The following is a 24,348-nucleotide window of genomic DNA, read 5'->3' as shown; positions in this document are numbered from 1 at the left end:
TCCCGACCCTGAGCAGCAGAAGCAGCCTTGCAGCCCGCAGTCCTCCCTTCACTTTCTTTTGCTTTTCTTTTTGCTTCACCTGCAACATTTGGCTGGAGACAAACGGACGGCCGCCACGTACGGCAGCACTGACTCCGAACGGGATGTAAACAGAGCAATGTGAATAATAATAATAATAATAATAATAATAATAATGAAATAAATCTGGGCATGGACAGCGGCTCCTCTCCTGCGCGTCTCCTGCCGCAGCATCGGGAGTGACATCCACACAGCCTGCCTGCCTGCCTGCCTGCCTGCCTGCTCAGAGTCTCCGGGAGAGACTGCACAGGGCTCCCGATAGCGTTCAACTTTCTGCCGCAAAAGAGGACAGGACAGCCGAGGGCGCCTGCGACTGGCATCCTGCACAGCCGCTGATGTGAGTTCACGTTGCTTGTTGTATATTATTATCGGTTTACAGACGCGGTGTGAAAGTTAGGCTTTGAAAGAACTGTGCGCTGGCGGAGGCAGAGACCTGTCAGTATGAACTTGCGCACGTCAGGTGAACCAGACACCCGTTTTCACGTCGCAGCTCCTGCCCGGATGGGAGGCTACGGCCCCCAGGGACCCGATCCCAGCGGGCAGAGTTGGGGGTGTAAGTATGTAACTGTTGACTGATGCCGTGCCTTCAGTGTCAATGCAGCCGTGCAGCCGCAGCCAGGGCGAGTATGTGCGATTGCAAGGTCTGTGAGGATTGAGCCACCATCTGCACAGAGCATTCATTGCCAAAAAAAAAAAAAAGAAAGTATCTGTCTACTGTAGTGTCTGACGTTGAGCGGATCTGACTGCAGTTTTATATCCGACAAATGCAACTAGAAACATGCTGAAATTGGTAGGTGCTCGGATAACCATTGGGTTCTTGAAATGATTTCGACTGGACGTGTTTATCCACGTTTTCCACATTTAATGCAGGATGCCGCTTTGGTTGTAGCTGTAGGTTATTGTGCTTCCACTAAGCTGGAATCCTTATTTATTGTAAGATCATGTATTAATGAATATTTTTAGTGTAGAATAAGCCAAGGGATATAGTGACCCTGTCTGTACAGCAGTGCCAGTCATTAATTTCTCATCCAGCCACGAAGGTCACTTAAGGGGTCAAGTGATGATGAAAGCACAACTGTTCAAATGGTAAATATCAGGATGTTCTAGTAGTCTTACAGTGCATTTCAGTAATGTAATAATACATACACCAATCACATGTTTCAGAACATTTGACACATCTGTGTGTGTGTGTCTTGCAGAAAAAAAAAAAGAAAAACTAGACGCAAGCATCCCAGGGTGCATTAGGTAGGAGCAGGATTTTGGTACTGCATAATGTATAGGACAAAATGGTGTGGGTTGTGGGCAATGGGGGGATTGGGGGGCATTTCAGGCCTCAGAATTCAGGCAGGTTGACAAGGTGTCTTGTTTAAAAAATGTTTGGCAAATGATGAACCTTTAAACAAATTACAGCAGATTATGGGTTTTGTTGTCATTGTTTCTCTAACTTGACTGATTAATATCCAGGGGGATTTAATGACAGACACCCCTCCTCACTCTCAAACTCCCAGAGCACATCTTTGCCACCGTTGCTTACAGTTGAAGCCTTGTAGGTGTAGCTAGGGTGCATATGGTCACTTACTGTGGGTGAAAACGCTCTTCTACCCTAACTCATCTTGCAAAGGTAAAGAATGATGAGCACTAAGGTTTGGTTCGCCTTCACTGCGTCTTTTAAAGTGTATGAGAGAAACTACTTGCCAGCACCTCCTTGTTTTATTGCTGGCACCACGCACAAGTCTGTCCCGGCTGGGCACAGCTTTGTTTTTCGCAGAACTGTTCAAAGCTTGCTTTCGTCACTGGTAACAAATCTTTGATTGTTCTTTTGACCGAACCTCAAGGTTAAGTGCCTATTTTCTTTTTTAAAGTGGGTTTTCTCTTCTGAAGAATGGAAAAAAAAAAGGTTTTCAAGTTGCATCTCTCCCTTTTGCATTAAGATCAGACCTACAATTGAAATTGGCACGAAGCTGAGGGCTCCAAAAAGCTGTCAGACTTAATGGACTGTGAAACGAATATTGAGCGATTTAGTGGTTTTTCTACTGTATTACCTTGATTTAAAATACCTTAACTTTTGCTTTTGTGTTACTATAAACTGTCATACTCAGTAATGCCCTAGACATTGGACAGCATTAAATGAGTACCTGTTAAACATCATCACTTATGGCACAGTAAATTGATTCCCCTTGAACATGCAAGCCTCATAGCCTATAGTTTTTCAATGTGCAGTTTTATTTCCTGACACCCTGGCACTTCCAGGGCCAGGTTTACTTGCTTGGAACCACAGGATAATCCAAAGTGAAAAGCGAAATGGGAATTTAACACGTCCTCTCCCTGCTGTGGCGGCAGTGGAGAGTGTATCGGGTCACTTGGCACAATTAGTTCAGGTTGTGAAATCTGTCTGCCTGTGGGGGCTTAATTTCCTGGGCATAGTGGAGGTGCAATGTCAGTATAACATGCAGTGCTGTTTTGGGGGAAGTGTGGAAACAGCATTTTTACAATTCATTTTGAAACTGATCTATAACTGATATAAACAACCAACACTTATCACTGTTAAACCTATAGAAACAGTTTTGTTTATTATTATTTACCTGTATAGCAGTTATTCCCCAGCATAAACTCTTCTAATTCCCCCCCCAAAGAAGAAATGATCTCTGTCCATAGAAACCTACTAGTTTAGTGTCTGTAATTGAATTTTCCCAGACAAAATAAGTTATTGAATATATTGTTCAAACTAAAAGAACCTGCTCACTTGGAAGTCAGTTTTTTCTTTTTTTTTCTTTCAAGGCATGCTAACATTTTATTCAAACACTAGAGTGAAGAACGACTGAGCTTCCCACCTTTAGCACATCATCTGGTACTGCTACACATATTGACACGTGTATAAAGAAGGGCACGATTCAGAGACAGCTCTGCCACCCAAATGCCATCTTTTCCAGTGTGTGAGATCACTGGTTTGTGCGCAGAGTTTCACATGCACTTTTATTGTCGAGTTGGTACAGTGCCGAGGGAACACTAATGGGTGTTTTCACCTGACCGGACACCTCTGTCTTATCAGGCACACCTGTTGCAAACCACTTCCTGGAGAGGCTTGTTATGTTTGCACTTCGATAAACATCTCATTGGAAAAACCTGCGAGTGCCTCCTGCTCTTCCTGTCCACTTCATGCTGTGGTTGGATTTTGAAGAATTCCCAATTTAAAAATAAACTGGGTGACTTGACAGAATAGGGTGTTAAGCCACCACCGTTCTAAAAAGTCTGTTTTGGCTTCATTGCGTTGGGGCATTTTCTTGTGAGATTTGCACAAAACTAAAGTTTTAGTGGCTATAAGTATGCACATCTTAATCAGCACAGATAGCCTACTTCTTCTTGACTTTCAAATGAGCCAAATTAGTTTCCTCTGCAATTTGTATATTTTTGTTTTCAGTTTATTAAATTAGTATTTTTATCTATTGTATATTTTTGTGTCTTTCATTTGACCGTGGGATGACACCAGGAGAAAAATAGTCAATCATATGATTTTTTTTGTTTTAAATATGCTTAGAAATAACGTCTCGGTTATAAAGCAAAAGGGTCTCGCGCACACTGTGCTGGGACTGATTAACTGCTGATGGTATCTCCAGCTGCAAAGCATGACTCTTTTAAATATAAATGTCTGTGTCTTGCGTGTGTCCCTTAATCATAGTCTGTGGTTTAACATGAAAGATTTATCCCGATAAACTGTAATATTGGGTATTATTTATCATCTCTGACTGAGGATCTACCATGTTTTGAAAAAATAATCCTCCTGACAGGTTAGCAGCTTGTATTTAAATGTATTGGCAAAAAGAAGCATCTGCCACAATTTTTTTTCTTGGCCTCACCGAATATCACACAATCGAGAGGTCATGTGGTCGCACACTAAGCTTCTAGATCCAATCAACAATTGCTTTTAACAAGAGACTTACTTGTTGTAGGGTTGCAGTTTTTGGCCATTTTTCAGGGGGCTTGGCATTTCTGTCTGTTTTTTGTCACAAAGTTGTAATATTCACCCTGCAGAAGCCAGTGTAGTTTGTGAACCCGAGTGGCTAAATTCTGTAACGGTGCCAGTATCTACATTGCTTTTGTGTAGCCACTGACTTTTTACAGATTGTGAGCTAGTACAATTTACTTTTGCATGGCTTTTTCTTCCTGTAAATCTCTTCTCCTCTCCCATATAAATATGTATTTTCCTTAAGACTGGATTGGAATCTCAGATCTCAGGAGTTAGTAATTAGTAAATCAGCCATTTTTAAACAAATTTGCTTCATATGTCATTAAAATTCCATCAGCCAGCTGCTGTGAATCTCAGAATGGCTGTTTAAACCATGAAATGTCAGGTTTGATGTATTAGTGAATTGTGAGCTTACTGGCAATAAAAGGGCATCTTAAATGTCTGGCAGAACCTGGCTGTTCCAGGGAAGCGCAGCTCTGGGCCTCAAGGCTTGTAGTCAATAGGTCTATGCTTTACCAGTTGTCCATTGATTTTTGACTTTAAACCTGGAGCAGTGCAACATGGGGTAGAGTGGACTAAACAATAACAGGGAAAGTTATCTGCTCTTTATAATACTCTATAGGGCATGGATTGAATTCAGTGTGGGTTTATTCTACCTGTTTCTTAGAACGATTGCGGCAATTGCGGAATCCCTAACCACAAGGGTGAGGGATCTGCTGGGATAACTCTTCAGGTTTACATGCATTATTCATCTCTGGCTTATAAAATGTTCTCGGGCTCGCATGATTTTCAAATGAATTATGACTTGGTATAGCACAGCCATAGGTTGTGTTAATTGCTCTGTTATTTCTTACTGAAATGTTTAAGGATTTACTCATTTATACTATATATAGTTGCCTCGCTGCACTTTACTAGGTGGTTGTGGGAGCGCTGTGTCCTCCTCACTCTCACTCAGAGTTCACTGGCTCGGTCAGGTCGGCAGGGTCTTCTTTTCCATTATCCTCTTCCATCTCGCTTTCATTATGGTTGTGCAGGGCGCTTGTAGGAGCCTTCAGGTATGTCATTAAAAAAAACAACAACAACCAACAACCCTATATGTCTTGAAATTGAACTTCCCCTTTTTTGTGTGTCAGCTGGCTAATTCAATTACTGATAATAAACCCCCAGGTAGGCACAAATCGAATCGGATGCTCATTCGGTATCATTTCCTTACCTTTTCATGCGTGACTTGACTTTGTGGTGTGGCTGTTACTCCTGGAGGTCAGGGTGAGGCTCAGGGCCAGGTCGTATTGTTCCATGAGCTGCAGCCACACTGCCCAGTCCAGACTGTGCACCTCTCCAGAGGTGGCCACACCCTCGCCAACACCCAAAGTGCTCTGTTTGCTCGGGCCTTTCGTACCGGGCTAACCTCCGCTGCTCTTGGGTTATCTTCTCAGTAATCAACTAGCTCATCACCTGTTGGGTGGGGCCCTCTGGGAAATGCAGGCTTTTCCTTTTTTTGTGTAAATGTGTAAAGTACGGGTGTTGTCCCTCCTGCCTGTCTTGAGTGCTAAATAAACTGTCGCAGCCATTCCTCTGTTGACACTAAGGGCCCTATTTCATTAAATGACTGACTCTCTAGAAGACCAGAAATTATTTATTTTAAGAGTTTCCAAACAAAATGTATTCAGATACACTGCTGCACATCTACAGCAAATGGAGATCAGGGAAGCTGCATTGTGGAAATACAACTGATCGATAAACGCATTGCAGCAAAGCCCCATTTGCTTATTTGTGAACCGAGGGCCAGCTTGTATACAAATTTCAGAGGACTTGGTGCATGACTTAAACAATGGATGAAGATGTGGTTACTGTTTGATATCAAAGTGCATGACTTACACCTTTTACAATCTTGTTTTGCTTCCAAAAATAGTAGACACTGAGATATTTTGACACAAAACCAACTCTTAATTGACTTCAAGCCTTTTCTACTGAATCTTTCAGCACACTTGCTTTTTTCTTGTTGAACTATGGCACTGATTACTTTTGTATAGTTCCTATAATTTAACTGTAATTTCTCCTGTGCCTACCACACCCCCAGCCTAGCACATACCGGGACCTGACTAATACATTTTGTACTTGTTAGTTTATTTGTATTAGCATGTGTGATTATTGTATTTTGTATTGATTTATATGTATTGCACATGTTATGCTTTGAAAATGAAAATTGTAAGTCGCCCTGGGTAAAGGCAGCAGCTAATAAATAATTCGCCAAAATTATAATTTCATATTGAAAATGGGATAAACTGGTAAGGGCAGTAGGTTATTGCAAAGTTTGCGAATGGTCTATGGTCAACTGTATTTAAAGTTTGGTGCTAGCACTTACTGTGACCTATTCTGGTCTATATATGTGTAGTAAGCTAACCACACCAGTCTCTGCAATATTGCTATACTGATGCCCCACTGTATTGCAGACCTTGAGGTAGACTGCATGAGATGAATCATGCAGAATAATTTCCAGTAAACAAGTGTTTTTCAAAACTGTCAGGGGATTTGAAAGCGCATGCAAAATAAGATGAAAGTAATGTTTGATTTTGTTTGAGGAGCAAATTAAAAACGTGGATATACATTTGATTTCAGTCATAGTATGGCAACAAGGATGCATTGGTATAAAATATAAAATATGAAAGGTGAAGACGTTTGGCCTAGACCTTAAGGGGTGGACCCCCAGAGATTTATGTTCTCCTATAACAGTCTGTCATCCTGTAGGAGGTTCGACTTTCTCTCCTCCTTGCCTAGTGATTTAATACAAAGTGTAAAAGTAAATCATTATCTTTTATTGCATACCTATACCAAATGAAAATGGATTAAGTGATTAATCGAGCTATAATTTAATTCTAGGAGTGGGGGGCGGTGGGGGGGTTGGCTGGATTTGGGGAGGTAAATCAGGGGTCAGTGCTTGCATTAGGACATCTGGTTTGTAATGAGACCCAAAGAGAGAGAGAGAGACATCATACTAAGCTGTCGAGTTGTCCTAAAGTTGAGCATTACCAGTTGGGTGGCTTGGTTTGTGACTCATGATAGATTCAGTTGGTGATCAAGGGAATTGGAAAGGTTAGAAGCAGTCTTTAAGCACTTTTCCTCATTGGGTTTGTGGCAGATTATCAGTCCTGTAACCTTCACTCAGTCATCTCTTGGGAGAACCCAGAGTCCAGTTCAGCTGCACTGTGGCCGAGTAATTTTAGTCCAGACCTCTAGGACTAAATGCCTGGAAGTTTCAGTCCTAAAGTTGCCGACCGAACATAAACGCATGCATTAACAAGTTCTGCAGTTTGCAGGTCACTGATGGTCAACCACTTTCTGTTACTTACTTGTATGGGGTGAGACAGACATTTGAGGTGGACAGGGCAGGGTGTGCATCTCACTGTTTTGGACTATGCCTCATTTAATCTTCTTACCTCTCACAAGGCCTATTCACATGAAGGAAGTTAAATGGACCCCTTTAGTCCACATGCCCCTTTGTTTTGCAGCTGACAGTGTTTTACTTCTATATGCTCAAATGTGGGGGATTTGCAGCATGTTGCCATACAAACCTGTACCACGTTTCGTCTGGATGTTTATGCAGCGAGATATGTAAGCCTTTTTATTGTCAGCACTGTGAGGGCTTCCTCTTGTGTTGACCTTCGTCATTTATGTACACATTATATCAGTGGAGCTCTCGAGAATAGGCCATTTGAACAGATTTGTCTTCATTGGAATGCAGATGAAAGCTCGACAGAAACAGAAAGCATTAAAGGAAGAGGTTCTTGCCCATCGCCCAAGTTATTTTCTCAGTTTCCCAATAGGTTTTCCTTTATTTTTGCACAGCTTCTCGTACGCCTTAAAGCCCGTTGTACACCAGGGACCATTTCTCAAAATGTTGTCCAGAGGCTTTTTCAAGCAGCACCATCAAGCAGTTACCATCACTGCCTTGTACTTCAAAATCGCCCAAAGCTTCACTGCTCTGAGTGGTGCTGCACTGACGGTTGTATCAAAAGGCTTTCACTGATGGGCAGAAGCACAGAAAACGTTTGTGTGGAACATGGAGTGAATCCTATATCACAGAGAAGAGAGGAGTACATCATAAGCTACATTCAAATCGGCGCTCAAGTTTTTTGCAGTTTTGTCCGTATGAATTCAGACAATGAATGATTCTCAGTAGGAGCTAGATCAGCTTTGAGACTGTGTCCTTCTTTGTGGAAATCACAGACTACCAATGAACATGTTTCTGAGTGTATCCTTTCCTTAAACACACGTGCTTCAAACTGCAGAACAGAATAATCCCATGTATTTTTGTGTGCAGTATAATTCCACACCACTTAAGTACTTTCTCTTCAGCACAGTAGTTGGCTCTGATACAGTATAAGCATTTTCCTTGGTATATACTTTCTCAGCTGCTACCCAAATGCAGAAGCCTCTGGATACTCTTGTACTGGAAGACTAGATTGCTCAAGTGAAAATGAATTAATTTATGTTTTATTTCTGGGAACATTTATAAAATCCCACAAGGCTGTTTGTCTTGGGGTCCTGTAGCAGTTAGTAGTTATTGAGAATGTGCTTACCTTTATGAGTATGAATGATCTGATTTTTTTTTTTTTTTTCTTGTCCACAAAATGAAAATCAATCAATGGGTATCGCTAGATAAGTTTTTTTTTTTGTTTGTTTTTTTTTCTTTCTGAAGAAATGTCTGCTTTCATATGTTTGGCATGAATGGTGCTGTTGTTAGTGTTCCTGTTTCATGTATATAAAAAAACAACTGAACAAAATCTAGTTCTCAGAATTCAAAGTAAATCAGAAAGATCAAAAGGAATGGTATGTTTGCATGCTAAAAATGTAAGACTGGAAAGCAGCTAGTCCACGCAGTCTGTAAGTAAAGTTTCTCATGCAGTTTATCAAGTTCTCTTTTGGATATCAATTGCGATTGCATTTCTCACATACAAGTCTTTCCTGACAAATTCAAAGGCACATTCTTAATTTTTTTTTGGGACCACAACAGAAACTTTGTACCCAGTCAGTCAACTTTCTGCTTTAAACAGGAATTGGAACATTACCCAAGCCCAGAACTTTTACAGTGATGAGTCTACCCTTGTAGATCAAAGTCATCACATCAAAAACTCAAGTTAGCTGTGACTAAGTTCCTTTGCACTGTTTTTTTTTTTTCTTCCCCCTGAAGAATTTCAGAAGCTAGATCCTTGCCTTTGAAATGAGTCAAGAAAGAAGAATTCTCTCCTTTCACAGTATTTTATGACAAGAAGAAGGAGTGGGGGAAAAAAAGCTGAATGAGAGTGGAGTCTATATATATTTTATTCATTGATGTATTATAGATTTTCACAAGGCCTTTGCATTTTGATTAAAGACTTCTGGACAGAAATACGTTAAACTAACCCCGCTGTCTTCAATACAGTGATTGTATTGTGTTGTTGGGTGCAGAAATTGAGATTTTTCTGATTTCGTTTCATTAAGAATAATGAAGGATTCACTTGGGTGAAAATCGGTGAGAATGGGCCTGGAGGCTTTGCATAGCTGGGGCGGTTTACTTGCGTTCTCCTCTGAAGTGAAGTGAATAAAACAGTGTATTAGATGTATAAGTCTGAATATGACATAAACACACAATTCTGAAGGGTACTTTGCTTTTTTCGTGCTGCAGAAAAATTAGTATTGAATAGAAAAATCTTCTTTAGAGTTTGTGGTAGAATTAAAATGTAATTGAAAAGTAAAGCTGCTCTTTTTTCGGTAGGACCATTTTTATTGTGCACATTGCTTCTTCTGCTTATTTGTTTGGTAATATTGAAATATGTAATAAATATATAAATAGAAGATATTGATAGATATTTATACTGGGATTCAAATGGCTATACAATTAGTTGTATGTATTTCTGCATGGGTTGCCTCATGTTAGACCTAGGAGTTCAACTGCCATCACATTTACAAGGCTGGCACAGGGTCTCTTTAGTGGACTGCCGTGTGCAGTCTTGATTTTGTAAAGCTATAGCTGGTGCCTGTTTATACAAGCATCCTGTAAATCCCCTTCACTGTTTAATAAAATGCCATGGTTGTGAATACCCGCTGGTGTCCTAGTTGCTTCCAGGCAGAACTATGCATAAGATGTAGTGTAATTTTCCCTGGCAGTGGAACAGCATATTAACTGCAATCCCATCAGCCCTTTCAAAAAATCGCACAGTACAAAAATCTCTCGTTGGTGGAAAAATCCCAATCCCTTGCAGAAGTTGAGAACGCACTGCACACTCCATCCTGTTCCTAATCAAAAGAGATGCCTCGTTTGCAAGTCAATTTATTTTATTTATTTTCAGGGAGATGGAAGTGAGTGGGTGTAGTTAAAAGACTGTAGCAAGTCTTTTGGCGAGCAAGCACAGCAGGCCAATGCACACACGGAGAAATAGGACGGCTGAAAATAAGTAGGTGGAATATAGGAGAACATGAGTGAGTAGACTCCTAGACATCTTAAAGCTTTTTATAGAGCTCACTTCAGACATTAACTGCGTTTTTGGTACAATACTGGAATAAACAATGTAAAGTCTCCAACCCCCCCCCACCACACACACACACACACACACACATACACACACACACACACACACACACAGGTGTATTTGTCAGTGTTTCTGCCTATGATTAAAAGCTTATTCATTTACCTCAGTGTGCTTTCCTTCCTGTATGAGCCATCTTTTCAGAAATGAAAAATCAACATGAATATTTTTTTATGGTTTTAAAATGCACTTTCTAGTCGAAAGCATTTACCATCTCCATTTGAAGAAATGTTGAGCTGGTTTAGTGATACATTCTTGATGAACTCTTTGTTCATCAATGATATCCTTTTAGCCTAGAGAGAACTGATCCCAGCAGATCAGAATTAGTCCAGGTGACAGATGTTTGACAATTTAATTTAACAACTGCATTGTACACAATTTATGACTGTGATAAAGGTGAGACTCAATAAAGGGTGGGGGGTGGCTGATCATTTCAAAGCTTCAAATGCTCTTAACCCGAGATATCTGCTGGTGTTCTAGATGGCTTTGGCAGCACTTGTGATCGATTTGGTTTTGTTCTTCCAAACAGTCACTTGGTGCAACTTCGTTGGAATCCCCCTTCTCTCACGGAGCTGTGAAAGGCAATGGGAAGGAAGCTGGATCTGTCAAGCTTGACTGAAGATGAAGCCGAGCATGTCCTCCAGGTGGTGCAGAGAGACATGCGGCTCCGGAAGAAAGAGGAGGAACGTCTCAGGTGAGTGGCGTCCGAGTGAGGGGTTGTGGCTTTGTTACAACAGAAAAGTGGCTGCCTCAAGTCTACACGTGAGTGCGCATAGCGGTTTTCCCTCGGCATTTTACAAGTACAGACAGGCCTTTTGCTGGGAGTGTTTCTTGGATTCCTTAAGGAGGCCCGTGTTACATCTTCCCAGGGTTCGATTTATTGACTCCTGTCTTGATGTCAATGATTTCAATCTAACTTTGGATTTTGGTTGGGAACTGGGTGACAACATGCCCACGGGCAGCATCAGGGCAGCATCCCTCTCACTGCTCCGTCTCGACCCATCATGCTCAGGAACATCCCTGGTCGGTTGGTTAAAAATGGTGTAACCAGTCTGAAAACTCTTCAGATTATGCAAATGTAAATTTCATGATGTGAATGTAAATTGAAGTTGGACCCACTTCTCCATTAGGAATGCCTGAGTTTCTGGTCGGCCCAGCTTGGCATCCTATTATTGGCTGATCTTAAACTGTGTTGGAATTCCTGAGAGGCATTTCCTGTTTTGATGGTGGTGCTTAAGAGGTAGTTATGGCCACTGTGGGAAGAGCTTTGTTTATTGCTGCTGCTGATTAGGATATGCCCTGTCACTGTATTGTTTAGTTGTAAAGAATAAACATTTGCATCTTGTTGGTCATTCTTTGCTGGTGTGAAATTGCTGTAGATGGTATTTAAGCAGTGTTAAGGTAATTTAATCTCTGTAGTTGGAGGTAGTTTGTGGCAAGTTTCCTTAAACCCAAGGAAATTTAGAATATTTTTACATTTATAGCCCTTAAGTTACCTCCGATGCATTAGATCTAGCTTCTATTGCATATAAATCGTTTGACAGTTCCTCTGTGTATTCCTCATTATCAAAGTGATATTCAGATTCATTAGGTTTACAGTTTATCCCCTGTTGATTTTTTTTTTTTTTCTAATGCTCTGCAAATTGTTGAAGTGCTGGAAAACGTCCTCTCCGCCTGTAAAGTAGCCTGCCGCGTTAATCCCGTCTCGCGTGTTTGTACATCCACATGAAACGGGCCTCCTTGCTGATTAGGAAAGCCCCTTCGGTAGCACGGCCTTCAAAGGAGCGACTTGTCAATAGACAACGGGGCAGCACAGGAGACGTGGAGCTACAGCCTTGATGAGCATGTGAGCTAAAGGGTACCTGAAAAGCACTAGTAAGAGACAGCGAGGCTTCTGTTTCCATCCAGGGAACTGTCCCCCGCCCCTCTCCGCCCCGCCACCCCATCTCTTTCACATGAATCTAATTTTCCCAGACAGTCTACTGCCACATATTGCACACAAGAGGCACAATTCTGCTTTTGATGCTGCCAGGGCCAGGGCTGTATGCGCTCTCTGGAATGAGTTTGTCAGTCTCCTCCACAGCAGCAGCGGTGGTGGTGGCGGCATGAAACCGAAAATTTAATTAAACTGAACTGCCTGAAAAAACAAAACCAGAAACAAAAAAAAATGGCAATGAAATGACAAACTGGGATGGTGGGGGCAGCTGCAGTCTTGATGCGTTTGGTGCCTTTGGATTTCATATTTTTCTGAAAGAAAACCAGCAGACTCCCTCTTATCTATTTATCTTATTTATTAGTAGAAATAGAATAGTAGAGTAGAAATCTCCTTGCATTCACAATGTTGCTGCCTTGCTTTTTATAGCATGAGCTTGCAGTCTTTTTTTACCCACCAATTCTGGATTGTTTGAGGAGTTGTATCCCTTCAAGATCACAGGCTGGAATAGAAGCTTCAAGTTAATGTTTTATTATAGACGCCTTTTCTTCCCAAGCAAGTAACGGGAAGCTGCTCTGAGTGATTTACATCCTCGGTTAAGCCCTTGCTGGGGTTTAGAAGCAAGAGAGTATAAACACATCTGTATATTCAGTATATTGAGAAGGAATAAAAACACCTTGTCATTGTGTTCTTGTACACTGGTAAATAGTTGTTTTGTGAGGAAAGTGCCGTAGATGCCATTGTTAAACACTGCAGAGGTAGTTGTGTAACTTGTGTTAATTTTTAACCGAACCAAGGGTCACACATAACAAACTGCAGTCCTGAACTTGATAGTGGCTATATTTAAAAGGAAAAGAATGAAGCATGCCCTTGAGTATGGGTTGGGAGTTTTCAATTAGTGTGGGGTTAAAACTTTTGATTTAATCCCAGTGCAAGATTCCTTAAATCCTAAAGCAGAAGTATTTGCAAAGGCACAGTTTCTCTGCTTTTTCTTCCCCATAAGAAAAAAAATCCATCGCTGTCCTACCATTTAACCAATCCTGTTTGATGGTATTTCTGCAAGCTTGCATTGCTGTTTTCAGTGCACTGCAGTAAAGTTGTTACATATGCAGGCACACTCATACTCACTCACTCACACACGCACAAATTATTTCGGTTTTGCAGATTGAACTTTAAAGCCATTAATGTATCCTAAACTGAAAACTAATAATGCAACACAGCTCTTTTGGGGCATAATATGACATTTAAGGGCTCGCTTGAAAATTATTCTGTAATAACGCTTCGAAAGGCAGAATGGGTATAGACTATTGATTTTCCAGGAAAATGTAATCACTTTCTGAAATGGAAATGAAATGGATGTTGTATTTTGCTGGCAGTTTAATGCAAATTTGGGTTGGCAAAATGCCAAACCATATTGTTTCAGTGGGGTTAAGGTCAGGTAGCTGAGGAGACTAATGCCTACATTTTAACAGCCCTACTTCACTTTCGTTACTGTTCTTGGTTGATTTCCCAATTATTTAAAGTCTATTTGTACACTAACAAAGTGGACTTCAACACTTTTTGTTACTACTTTAATGTCTGGATGTAGGCACCTTGACTTGATTGGAGCTGAAGATTTCTAACACTGTGTACAATTATTTTCCTTTTCTGAGTCTGTGTGACAATAGTGCCCTTTCTAGCTGTTTGACATTCTCCTCGTCTCATAATACCCTGAAGATGTTGCTTCACTGTTTCTTTCAATATGGAGACATTTTACAAGGACCTGAAATCAGCAAGAACCATTTGTCTCCTTCCCCATGGTCATGCTAACTCACCATACATGGGTGAGTGTTGCCACTGCACTGATTTGGTTAGCACCATCTTTGCCTGGTATACTGTTCCAGGTCAAATGTTTTCAGTGGCATGCCGCTTGTACCATGGTGATCTACAAACATGGCGTGCAGATGTATGGTCTCTCGCAAATTTCTGTCAATGCCATTTACTGCAGTCCAGAATACCCTACCAAAACAAACTGGCTGTTCAGCCACACTCTTGTCTACTGTGCAGCTCCAATGCTCCAGTATTTATTTTAAGGTTAAACATGTTTTGTGAACCGGGCAGAAGTCTGTCTGACCTAGTCTTAAACCGCCCCCCAGTCCCAGACTCTTCTCGCACAGCTCTGCAAAATGCATTACCCCTTTTAACTCTTGGCCTTCATCGACTTGCGATTGCCTTCTCCCAGTTGTGCCATGTTGTTTCAGGATCACTTCCTGCAGTAGTTTATGTACCTACTAAACACTTGGCAGGATAACTTAGCCCTGGTACAGTTTACTGTTAGCTGTCCCTTGGCACTTGCTTATTGATGCTGAGAGGATATTTTACAGTGACGGCTCCAGTGTGTGCAATTAGGCTTACTTAAATACATTGTAATGCTTTTTTTTTTTTCCTTCTCTGTTGCAGCTTATGCAAAACTGTTAAGCAAGCATTTTCATGGGGGGATGACGACAAAAAAATGCATGGAGTGAGTGACTCATGTTAATGTTTAGCTTTCATTTATCCCAATTAAAAATATTCCTAATAAGTGATTCGATGGGAATGCATTTTCTTTTTGCTGTACCAAAATAAGCTTAAAAGGGATGATGGCGAAATCAATTGTAATAAACGGAAGCTTGCTGGTGTTTGAACATGTACCAGATATTTCCAGGAATTGTTGTTGCTCTTTTAATCGGATGCTTCTCCACTTCAGTGTCCCCTCTACGCAATGTGTTCGCGTAATTTGTTTAGAGGGTTCCTTAAGAAGATAATGTAACTGTTCCTTTAAGTTTCACATGATTGCGTGTGAAGATTTTAGTTTTCCGTAGGGGAAAACTAAAATGGTAAACCAAGAAAACATGGGAAATGAGTGAGTTCCGTAACCTAATGCTTTCAATACCTATCGCTAAAGCCATAGTGCAAATGCTTTATAGAATTGTTGCACATACTGTGTTCTTGATTGAAAAGACAGAGCTGTAAGTGGAGTATGATGGCTCAGTGTAGGCAAACAGGAAACTTTCCCTGAGTTCTTATCTTGTGAGTACTGACCACTTTCACTTACTCCCAGCACTCTAAATATCTTTCCAAAGACTAATTTAACGGGTCCATTATTTTATTACTGAAGAAAGCAGGCTTATCTTGATGTGGATTAATACGGTACAATAACATTCACATGACATCATCCGCAGACCAGTCTGTGCTGTTTTGTTTTGCCGCTTATGTGCAGGTCACACATTAAACTCATTCAGTGCAGATTTTCTTTTTTTCATTGTTTGTTTCTTGTGGTGTATTGAAACCCGCTGTTCCTATCATAGTTTTTTTTTTTTTGTAGGTTTAAGTCTAGTTGAGATGCTAGAGAGTAGAAGTATCCTATTACTTGGGCCTAGCTGATTGTCCAATGGCCACCACTGCAGCTAGGAGAGGAGCAGGGGATGTCTTTTGATATTTATAGTGTGCTCAGCCCATTGTACAGAGGGAAGACCAGGAGTACAAGACGAGAATGTTCACACTGTGCTGAGTCCCACAGCAGTACACTTCCTTATCGCGCAATCTCTCTAATTTTCTCTTGATATAAACATTTTTCAGCAGGACTCTGGGTTTTCCCTCATGCTACCTTTACTGTTATATCCCTGTGAATGTGCAACCTCTGCATCTCCAATACTGCATAGCCTAAACTGGTGTACTCCCCTGGACTGTGGTCCTTGTGTAGTATTGCCCACAAGGTTTAGCTGTAAGCCTTGTGGGAATTACTGTTATCCCATGGCTGCGTGCTGGGCCCCTGCTGCACAGAAGTGGAGGGCAGGTCCTGGATCATGCCTCTCCTCTGCTGTGAGGTTACTGCGTAATGTGTCCTGCTGCCACTGGCCTGCAAGCTGCAAGATTGGCATTAAAGATTTAAAAAAAAAAAAAAAACTAAATGATATTTAAGTGTTGAATTGTTATGGTGGAGAGTTTGGAATCTGATTGATTGATTTGCTTCTGTGGACAGGTGTCTTTTATACAGGTAACGAGCTGAGATTAGTAGCACTCCCTTTAAGAGAGTGCTCCTAATCTCAGCTCATTACCTGTATAAAAGACACCTGGGAGCCAGAAATTTTGCTGATTTGATAGGGGATCAAATACTTATTTCCCTCATTAACATGCAAATCAATTTATAACTTTTTTGAAATGCATTTTTCTGGATTGTTTTGTTGTTATTTTGTCTCTCACTGTTAAAATACACCTAGCATTAAAATTATAGACTGATAATTTCTTTGTCAGTGGGCAAACGTACAAAATCAACAGCGGATCAAATACTTTTTTCCCTCACTGTATACACTCACCTAAAGGATTATTAGGAACACCTGTTCAATTTCTCATTAATGCAATTATCTAACCAACCAATCACATGGCAGTTGCTTCAATGCATTTAGGGGTGTGGTCCTGGTCAAGACAATCTCCTGAACTCCAAACTGAATGTCTGAATGGGAAAGAAAGGTGATTTAAGCAATTTTGAGCGTGGCATGGTTGTTGGTGCCAGACGGGCCGGTCTGAGTATTTCACAATCTGCTCAGTTACTGGGATTTTCACGCACAACCATTTCTAGGGTTTACAAAGAATGGTGTGAAAAGGGAAAAGCATCCAGTATGCGGCAGTCCTGTGGGTGAAAATGCCTTGTTGATGCTAGAGGTCAGAGGAGAATGGGCCGACTGATTCAAGCTGATAGAAGAGCAACTTTGACTGAAATAACCACTCGTTACAACCGAGGTATGCAGCAAAGCATTTGTGAAGCCACAACACGTACAACCTTGAGGCGGATGGGCTACAACAGCAGAAGACCCCACCGGGTACCACTCATCTCCACTACAAATAGGAAAAAGAGGCTACAATTTGCACAAGCTCACCAAAATTGGACAGTTGAAGACTGGAAAAATGTTGCCTGGTCTGATGAGTCTCGATTTCTGTTGAGACATTCAGATGGTAGAGTCAGAATTTGGCGTAAACAGAATGAGAACATGGATCCATCATGCCTTGTTACCACTGTGCAGGCTGGTGGTGGTGGTGTAATGGTGTGGGGGATGTTTTCTTGGCACACTTTAGGCCCCTTAGTGCCAATTGGGCATCGTTTAAATGCCACGGCCTACCTGAGCATTGTTTCTGACCATGTCCATCCCTTTATGACCACCATGTACCCATCCTCTGATGGCTACTTCCAGCAGGATAATGCACCATGTCACAAAGGTCGAATCATTTCATATTGGTTTCTTGAACATGACAATGAGTTCACTGTACTAAACTGGCCCCCACAGTCACCAGATCTCAACCCAATAGAGCATCTTTGGGATGTGGTGGAACGGGAGCTTGGTGCCCTGGATGTGCATCCCACAAATCTCCATCAACTGCAAGATGCTATCCTATCAATATGGGCCAACATTTCTAAAGAATGCTTTCAGCACCTTGTTGATTCAATGCCACGTAGAATTAAGACAGTTCTGAAGGCGAAAGGGGGTCAAACACAGTATTAGTATGGCGTTCCTAATAATCCTTTAGGTGAGTGTAATATATATATTTTTTTTTCATTTTTCTTTTGCACATTATTGAATCATCGACAATGACCATCGCCCAGCACACACGTGTGGGAACTGATCTGTAGTGAATGCCATGTTTTAAGAGAAAAGCCAGTGAGAGCGAATCATGTTATTGATCAATACAGCAGCATTAGCACAGACGTATGTGTCAGTGTCTCTATTGCATGTGTGCCGCTAATGATCCTTACCTTGACAATAAAGATTATGTCACCACTATCACATATGAGTCTTCATAGTTTTGGGACTAAAACTCACACGTTGTACTGATAGAGCGGGGGTAACTGCTGATTGTGTGCATGAATTAGAGGACAACGAAGAGGTTATGCAGAGATCAATTCCATGATTTATATATTCTATAATTTTTTGTACATTTGAAAGAAGGGTTTGGTTGGTACCCCCGAACCCTCCCAGGGGTGTGCCTGTTTTTCACCTTAACGTTAGCCACTCCCGCATTCTTCTGCTGCGGCGTGTGTTCTGGGGGTTGACATGGTGAACGTCCCACAAGAAAGATGACATCCATTAATTGTGCAGTTTTCAAATTTCGCTGTGTAGCCTATCCTGTTCCGCTATCCCGTTTCTGTTCCCAGTCTCCCGCCTGCAGCTTTCTGTGATTACCTTTCTCATTTTCAGTGTGGCCCAATGGACACAACCAAAATAAGTTTACGAAGTGGCTGGAATTGGAATCTTTTTCATTGGGGATATGTTATTTCTAAATAAGAAATTACAAATGTAAGAGGATATAAATTGTTACCTATGTCTGTGGACTGCTGAAACGCTATTCCTTTGTTTTGGATAATACATACTGTGAACTGTTTTTTACCCCAAGTCTTACTTATCCAAGTATATATTTGTATTTGTTGTCTGTGAAATGAAATTCACTGAAAACGCAGAAAATGGTCTGGTCAGCAATTGAACATTAAACGGAGACTGGAGTCTGCTCCTGTCAAAACAGTTTTTCAGGTCAGTGATGGGGTCAAGTGAAGGATCACATTTTGCAAAGCAGCAGCGCTTGGTGTCAGTGCTTTTCAGGAGTTGCACAGATATCCGAAATCAGTGGAAAGTGTTTTGCAGCATTTGGTATTTGTGCCTTCTGACTGCTCCCCTCTAGACTGGTGATGGTTAGTTCCTGGCTGAAGGATGAATCCTGTCAGTAAGTGTGCTCAAGTTAATGTTGTCTCTTGATAGAGATACATGGTATCAATGTGACACTTAGTGGGGAAATGGAAGTCTGCCCTGATGTGATCTCCTTTTAACAAAACTAATGACCTACATACGAAGGAACAATTGCAAAAAATAAAAAGGATAAAATTTCTTCATTCCCACAAGGCGCACAGGTTCCTAAAATGCAGCTTTGGGTGGCATATTCTGTGCACAGCTATAGGAGAGTTCCCAGGTCCTATGTGATTTTTTATTTTTTGAGAGAAACTGAATGCTGAATCTCACTGCAGGCTCACTGACCCATCTGGCAGCTATGCAAGCTGCTTATCAAGGGAAGAGGGAGTTAGTTGGACCTTTTATTACCTGATAAAAGTGGCATCCCTATTTTCAGATTCCATATTGTCCCACTGAAAAAGACAAAGCGTAAATGTAGAGTGTAGAGTCCCCTGTCCCAGACTGTACAATGCACTAGTTAGAGCTCATCTGGAATACTGTGTACAGTTCTGGGCTCCACACTTCAAGATATCACTGCTCTAGAGGCAGTTCAGAGGAGAGCAACCAGACTTATTCCAGGTCTGAAGGGAATGTCCTACTGAGAGACTGAGGGAACTGAACCTTTTCACCCTGGAACAGAGGAGACTACGTGGGGACTTGATCCAAGTCTTCAAAATCATGAAGGGCATCGACCACATCAAACCAGAGGAGCTTTTCCAGATCAGCAGGGACACACGCAACCGGGGACACAAATGGAAATTGGGCTTCAAGGCATTCAAGATGGAAAACCGGAGACACTTCTTCAGACAGAGAGTTGTTACAATCTGGAACAAACTCCCCAGCGATGTGGTTGAAGCTGAAAATTTGGGAACATTTAAAAATAGACTGGATAGGATCCTTGGATCACTTAGATATTAATGGACACCAAACGAGCACGATGGGTCAAATGGCCTCCTCTCACTTGTAAACTTTTTTATGTTCTTATATAGTTTTACATATATTAAGGGGGGCAAGTAGAATTTTGAAAAACAAATGTTAAAAAGTACCAAGACCAAGTATAATCAATGTTCTGTTTACTTCTATCTGCATTATATTATAAAATCTATATCTAAAATAGGGACAATAGCCAAAATAACAAAACCAAAACCAAACTGCAACTGTATTTTAGAACAGCCTTCTTAGCTGCTGCAGTATTTTTCTAATCCAGTCAATCTGTACTGAGTAAGGACATGGCAGGAGTCTGAGCTGGACTTGAAATGCTTACAAGGCTTTTTCATTTGGCACTTTGTTACGCTGCCCGCTTTGATGTGGTACACTGAAGGCTGGTAGTGCAATGTGGTCCATATCACCACTGTACATACTAGTAGGTCATCATGCCCTTGACCAACCAGACACGGGGCTCGTTTGGAGTGTTAGAATCAACCTCCACCCTGGGCAGTGCAAAGTAAATTTAAACGCCATTAGGGCAGACATAACTTCAAGACTCCCTCCTGGGGACAGTGTCCAGCAGGCTTATCTTTCCAAGAGATTGTACTGGCCCGACTGACGGATGCTGCACTTTTGCAGCTCTGGAACTGTCTGCGCATTCGCCTGTTTGTTTGGTCACTCTTCTAGTAGTTGCAGTTGTTTTCCTTGTGCTTCCAGTTTCCTGTGTACAGTGGAAGCACCTTCTTCTCCTATCTACTGCAGTTAAGCGGCTGTGAATTTTTCCCTGCGGTTTCTAAGATCTACCATATGGCAAAGAAATACCACTCCATATTGAAACCCTGTTGGGCCCCATCCAATCCTCTCATCAACCTCCAGTCAAAATTCTATAGTGGCAAATCGCCAGTGTTATTAGAATTGCAACAGGAAAAGTGATTTGCCTCTTAAGGAAGTTTTGCTTGGCTGGACTAGCGATCTGTAAATGTCAGCTGGCACTTAAGGAAGAGCCCCACTGTGTTTATACTAGATTTCACTAGTATGCTAAGTTCTGAAGGAAATGAATGGTATTGTTTTCTTCAGCGGAGTAACTTGAAATGTCACCATGAGGTTTGAAGGCTGGGTATTAATTGTTCCAGCTAGCCTTGTTATTACAATGTCTTTCTTCATGGAAAAAGGTTTTAATTCTCTCCCCAGTTTAAACCGGAACTTGTCATTGTGGCCATTGGAAGGCCAGTGCAGGGATTAAACGGTGTGTATTGTGACCTCCAGTTTATCTGTATGCAGCGATTATGCAACGATGGATTTTCTTGGTCCCTGAAAGCTAGTGGGCCGTAGTGCTTGGGAAGAAACTTTATTTAACCGCAAAACTGGAGGGTGGCTTTGAACTGATCGTTAGTTGCATTTTAAAGATACCTGAGCAGCTGGTGTGAAAATTAAGGAGAGGTTCAGTTTTGCCGTTTTGAGTTACTTTGTTGGTGTATCCGAGTGGCTGTCACTTACTGCACACCTCCCGACTCTAGGGGCTGCATAAAGGGACAGTGACATCACGGGTGTGTCGTTGCTCTTTTCAGTGACCTTGTGCTTCACTTGTCAAGTTATAGGATCAAAAGCACTGAAGAGATGAAAGCTTCTTTTCTCCAGTGCAGGCAATTACTGTTCCAGCACTTTGCCTTTTATTTCACAAATGAGGTTCTTTTAAAAATAATAATAAATCCTACTTCTTAATTTTCGAAAGTTTTTCCATTCACAGAAAAATCCTTGAAATGAAAAAGAAAAAAAAAAATAGATGGATATATATTTTGGTTCCACTCCTAAGGTTTGAAGTAAGAATTGAGTCCTTGATTATTTTGAATATTCAACTTTTTACACAACCGATAGAAGAGCAACTTTGACTGAAATAACCACTCGTTACAACCGAGGTATGCAGCAAAGCATTTGTGAAGCCACAACACGTACAACCTTGAGGCGGATGGGCTACAACAGCAGAAGACCCCACCGGGTACCACTCATCTCCACTACAAATAGGAAAAAGAGGCTACAATTTGCACAAGCTCACTAAAATTGGACAGTTGAAGACTGGAAAAATGTTGCCTGGTCTGATGAGTCTCGATTTCTGTTGAGACATTCAGATGGTAGAGTCAGAATTTGGCGTAAACAGAATGAGAACATGGATCCATCATGCCTTGTTACCACTGTGCAGGCTGGTGGTGGTGGTGTAATGGTGTGGGGGATGTTTTCTTGGCACACTTTAGGCCCCTTAGTGCCAATTGGGCATCGTTTAAATGCCACGGCCTACCTGAGCATTGTTTCTGACCATGTCCATCCCTTTATGACCACCATGTACCCATCCTCTGATGGCTACTTCCAGCAGGATAATGCACCATGTCACAAAGGTCGAATCATTTCAAATTGGTTTCTTGAACATGACAATGAGTTCACTGTACTAAACTGGCCCCCACAGTCACCAGATCTCAACCCAATAGAGCATCTTTGGGATGTGGTGGAACGGGAGCTTGGTGCCCTGGATGTGCATCCCACAAATCTCCATCAACTGCAAGATGCTATCCTATCAATATGGGCCAACATTTCTAAAGAATGCTTTCAGCACCTTGTTGAATCAATGCCACGTAGAATTAAGGCAGTTCTGAAGGCGAAAGGGGGTCAAACACAGTATTAGTGTGGTGTTCCTAATAATCCTTTAGGTGAGTGTATATGTATATAATATAAACTTCAGATATATATATGTATATAATATATACATGTTATTCTGGTGGTGGGTGGGGTATTATTTCCAACTGAAAGTTTTTATAATGTGATTTGCACAAGAATGCTACACATTTTGTGTGCTCTCAGATTTCAAAAGCTTTTGATTTCCAGTTTGCTCTTGAATTTTTGAACTGACTAACAAACTGGCAAAATCTGAATATAAGAAGATTGTCCCATTTAGTCTTGGCTGTTTAGTAATAGTTTGAGTTAGTAAATCAGACAAGGTGAGTGTTGTCTGCTAAATTATGCACTTGCCTTATCGTTTTGGCCAGGTGTCAAAGGTTTATATGAATAGTCCAGTTCACACACCCATCCTGTTTCACACATGTTTGTTTTTTTCAACTAGCCCTTCCAAGTGTACTATGAGAATGTTTAAGTCCCTGGTATAATGCATTGGCTGTGTGATTTTCAAGTGCTTGTCAGTAATGGTATCAAGTTGGGAAAGCTCCCATGAATTACAGTGAGTGCAAAATGTAGTAATAATAATACTATTGTAACAGCTACAGATGGTTCTGCTGGTTAGAAATCCATTCAGTTAATATTTCACATGTTAATTATCCTTATTATCCTAATTATATTTGCTTCCCCATGTCAAACCATTGATTGAGTGCTGTTGGATTCTGTAGATGCCCATAGAATCTCTTCAGTTCCTCTGTAAGTGTCATCCTAGTATCGTAAAACTTTCCTACTATCCAGTTCCAGTGCGCTCAGAAGTGTTGCTAGCTTCATAAAAATAACAACGGTGGGATTCAGTTAATCGTTGTCCAGTTTGGGATATTGTTAACGACAATAAACAAGGCTCATGTGTTAAACGCTGAAATTAATGTAGCTACAAAAATGAATGCGCTTGATACCGATTTTAACCGGTAATGGACTGGCCTTTTCTCCAAAGCTTTAAAAGAACAACCTGTCCTTGAACTTGAATACAGTTCAGCTATTGAGGATTGGAGAGTAAAAACATTATTTTCAATATGCAATAAAAGCATATGCAGCTTATCCTTCTTTATATTAAAAGACCTGCTCCCAGATATGACTGTGTTCCAGAAATCTCTCCTGCAGCGAGCATGCAGGTGTTAGTGGGGGATATGCAATTAAAAGAACTGCTGCTGGCCGAGAGGGAATGCACATATGCACCCCATTCGCAGTCTCGCTCTATTTGGTCTCTACGAAGGACCATGTTCTCCTAAGGGGTAAGCCGGTCTGCCTACGTTGATCGTGGCTCTTTTCGGTTGTGCTGGAATTATAGACGTCTACCTGTGTTTGTTCATGTAGCTTTCAAAGTAGTTCTGGTTTTAACTCAAATTCAGAAAAACCAGGAGAATCCTGTTGCATTGGGATAAACCCTAAAACCGGTAACCTCAGAAAGTGTAACATGACTTTCTCCTC

The 24,348-nt window shown here is 41.3% G+C and overlaps 1 protein-coding gene across 1 annotated transcript in view; it reads left to right on the top strand.

Moving 5' to 3' along the window:
* The first annotated feature begins 8 nt into the window (after positions 1–8).
* Positions 9–24,348, top strand: part of myripb (myosin VIIA and Rab interacting protein b) — a 194,185-nt gene continuing 169,845 nt past the window's right edge. The window contains exons 1-2 of the mRNA XM_066724252.1: positions 9–415; positions 11,138–11,302. Of these exons, the coding sequence (XP_066580349.1) occupies positions 11,193–11,302 (110 nt within the window). The 5' untranslated portion in view covers positions 9–415; positions 11,138–11,192. The remainder of the gene's footprint in view (positions 416–11,137; positions 11,303–24,348) is intronic.

This window comes from Amia ocellicauda, chromosome 2 (genome assembly GCF_036373705.1).
Source record: "Amia ocellicauda isolate fAmiCal2 chromosome 2, fAmiCal2.hap1, whole genome shotgun sequence".
NCBI classification, from domain to species: domain Eukaryota; kingdom Metazoa; phylum Chordata; class Actinopteri; order Amiiformes; family Amiidae; genus Amia; species Amia ocellicauda.
The sequence above is the reverse complement of the archived record's forward strand: the minus strand, read 5'-3'. Positions and strand labels throughout refer to the sequence as shown.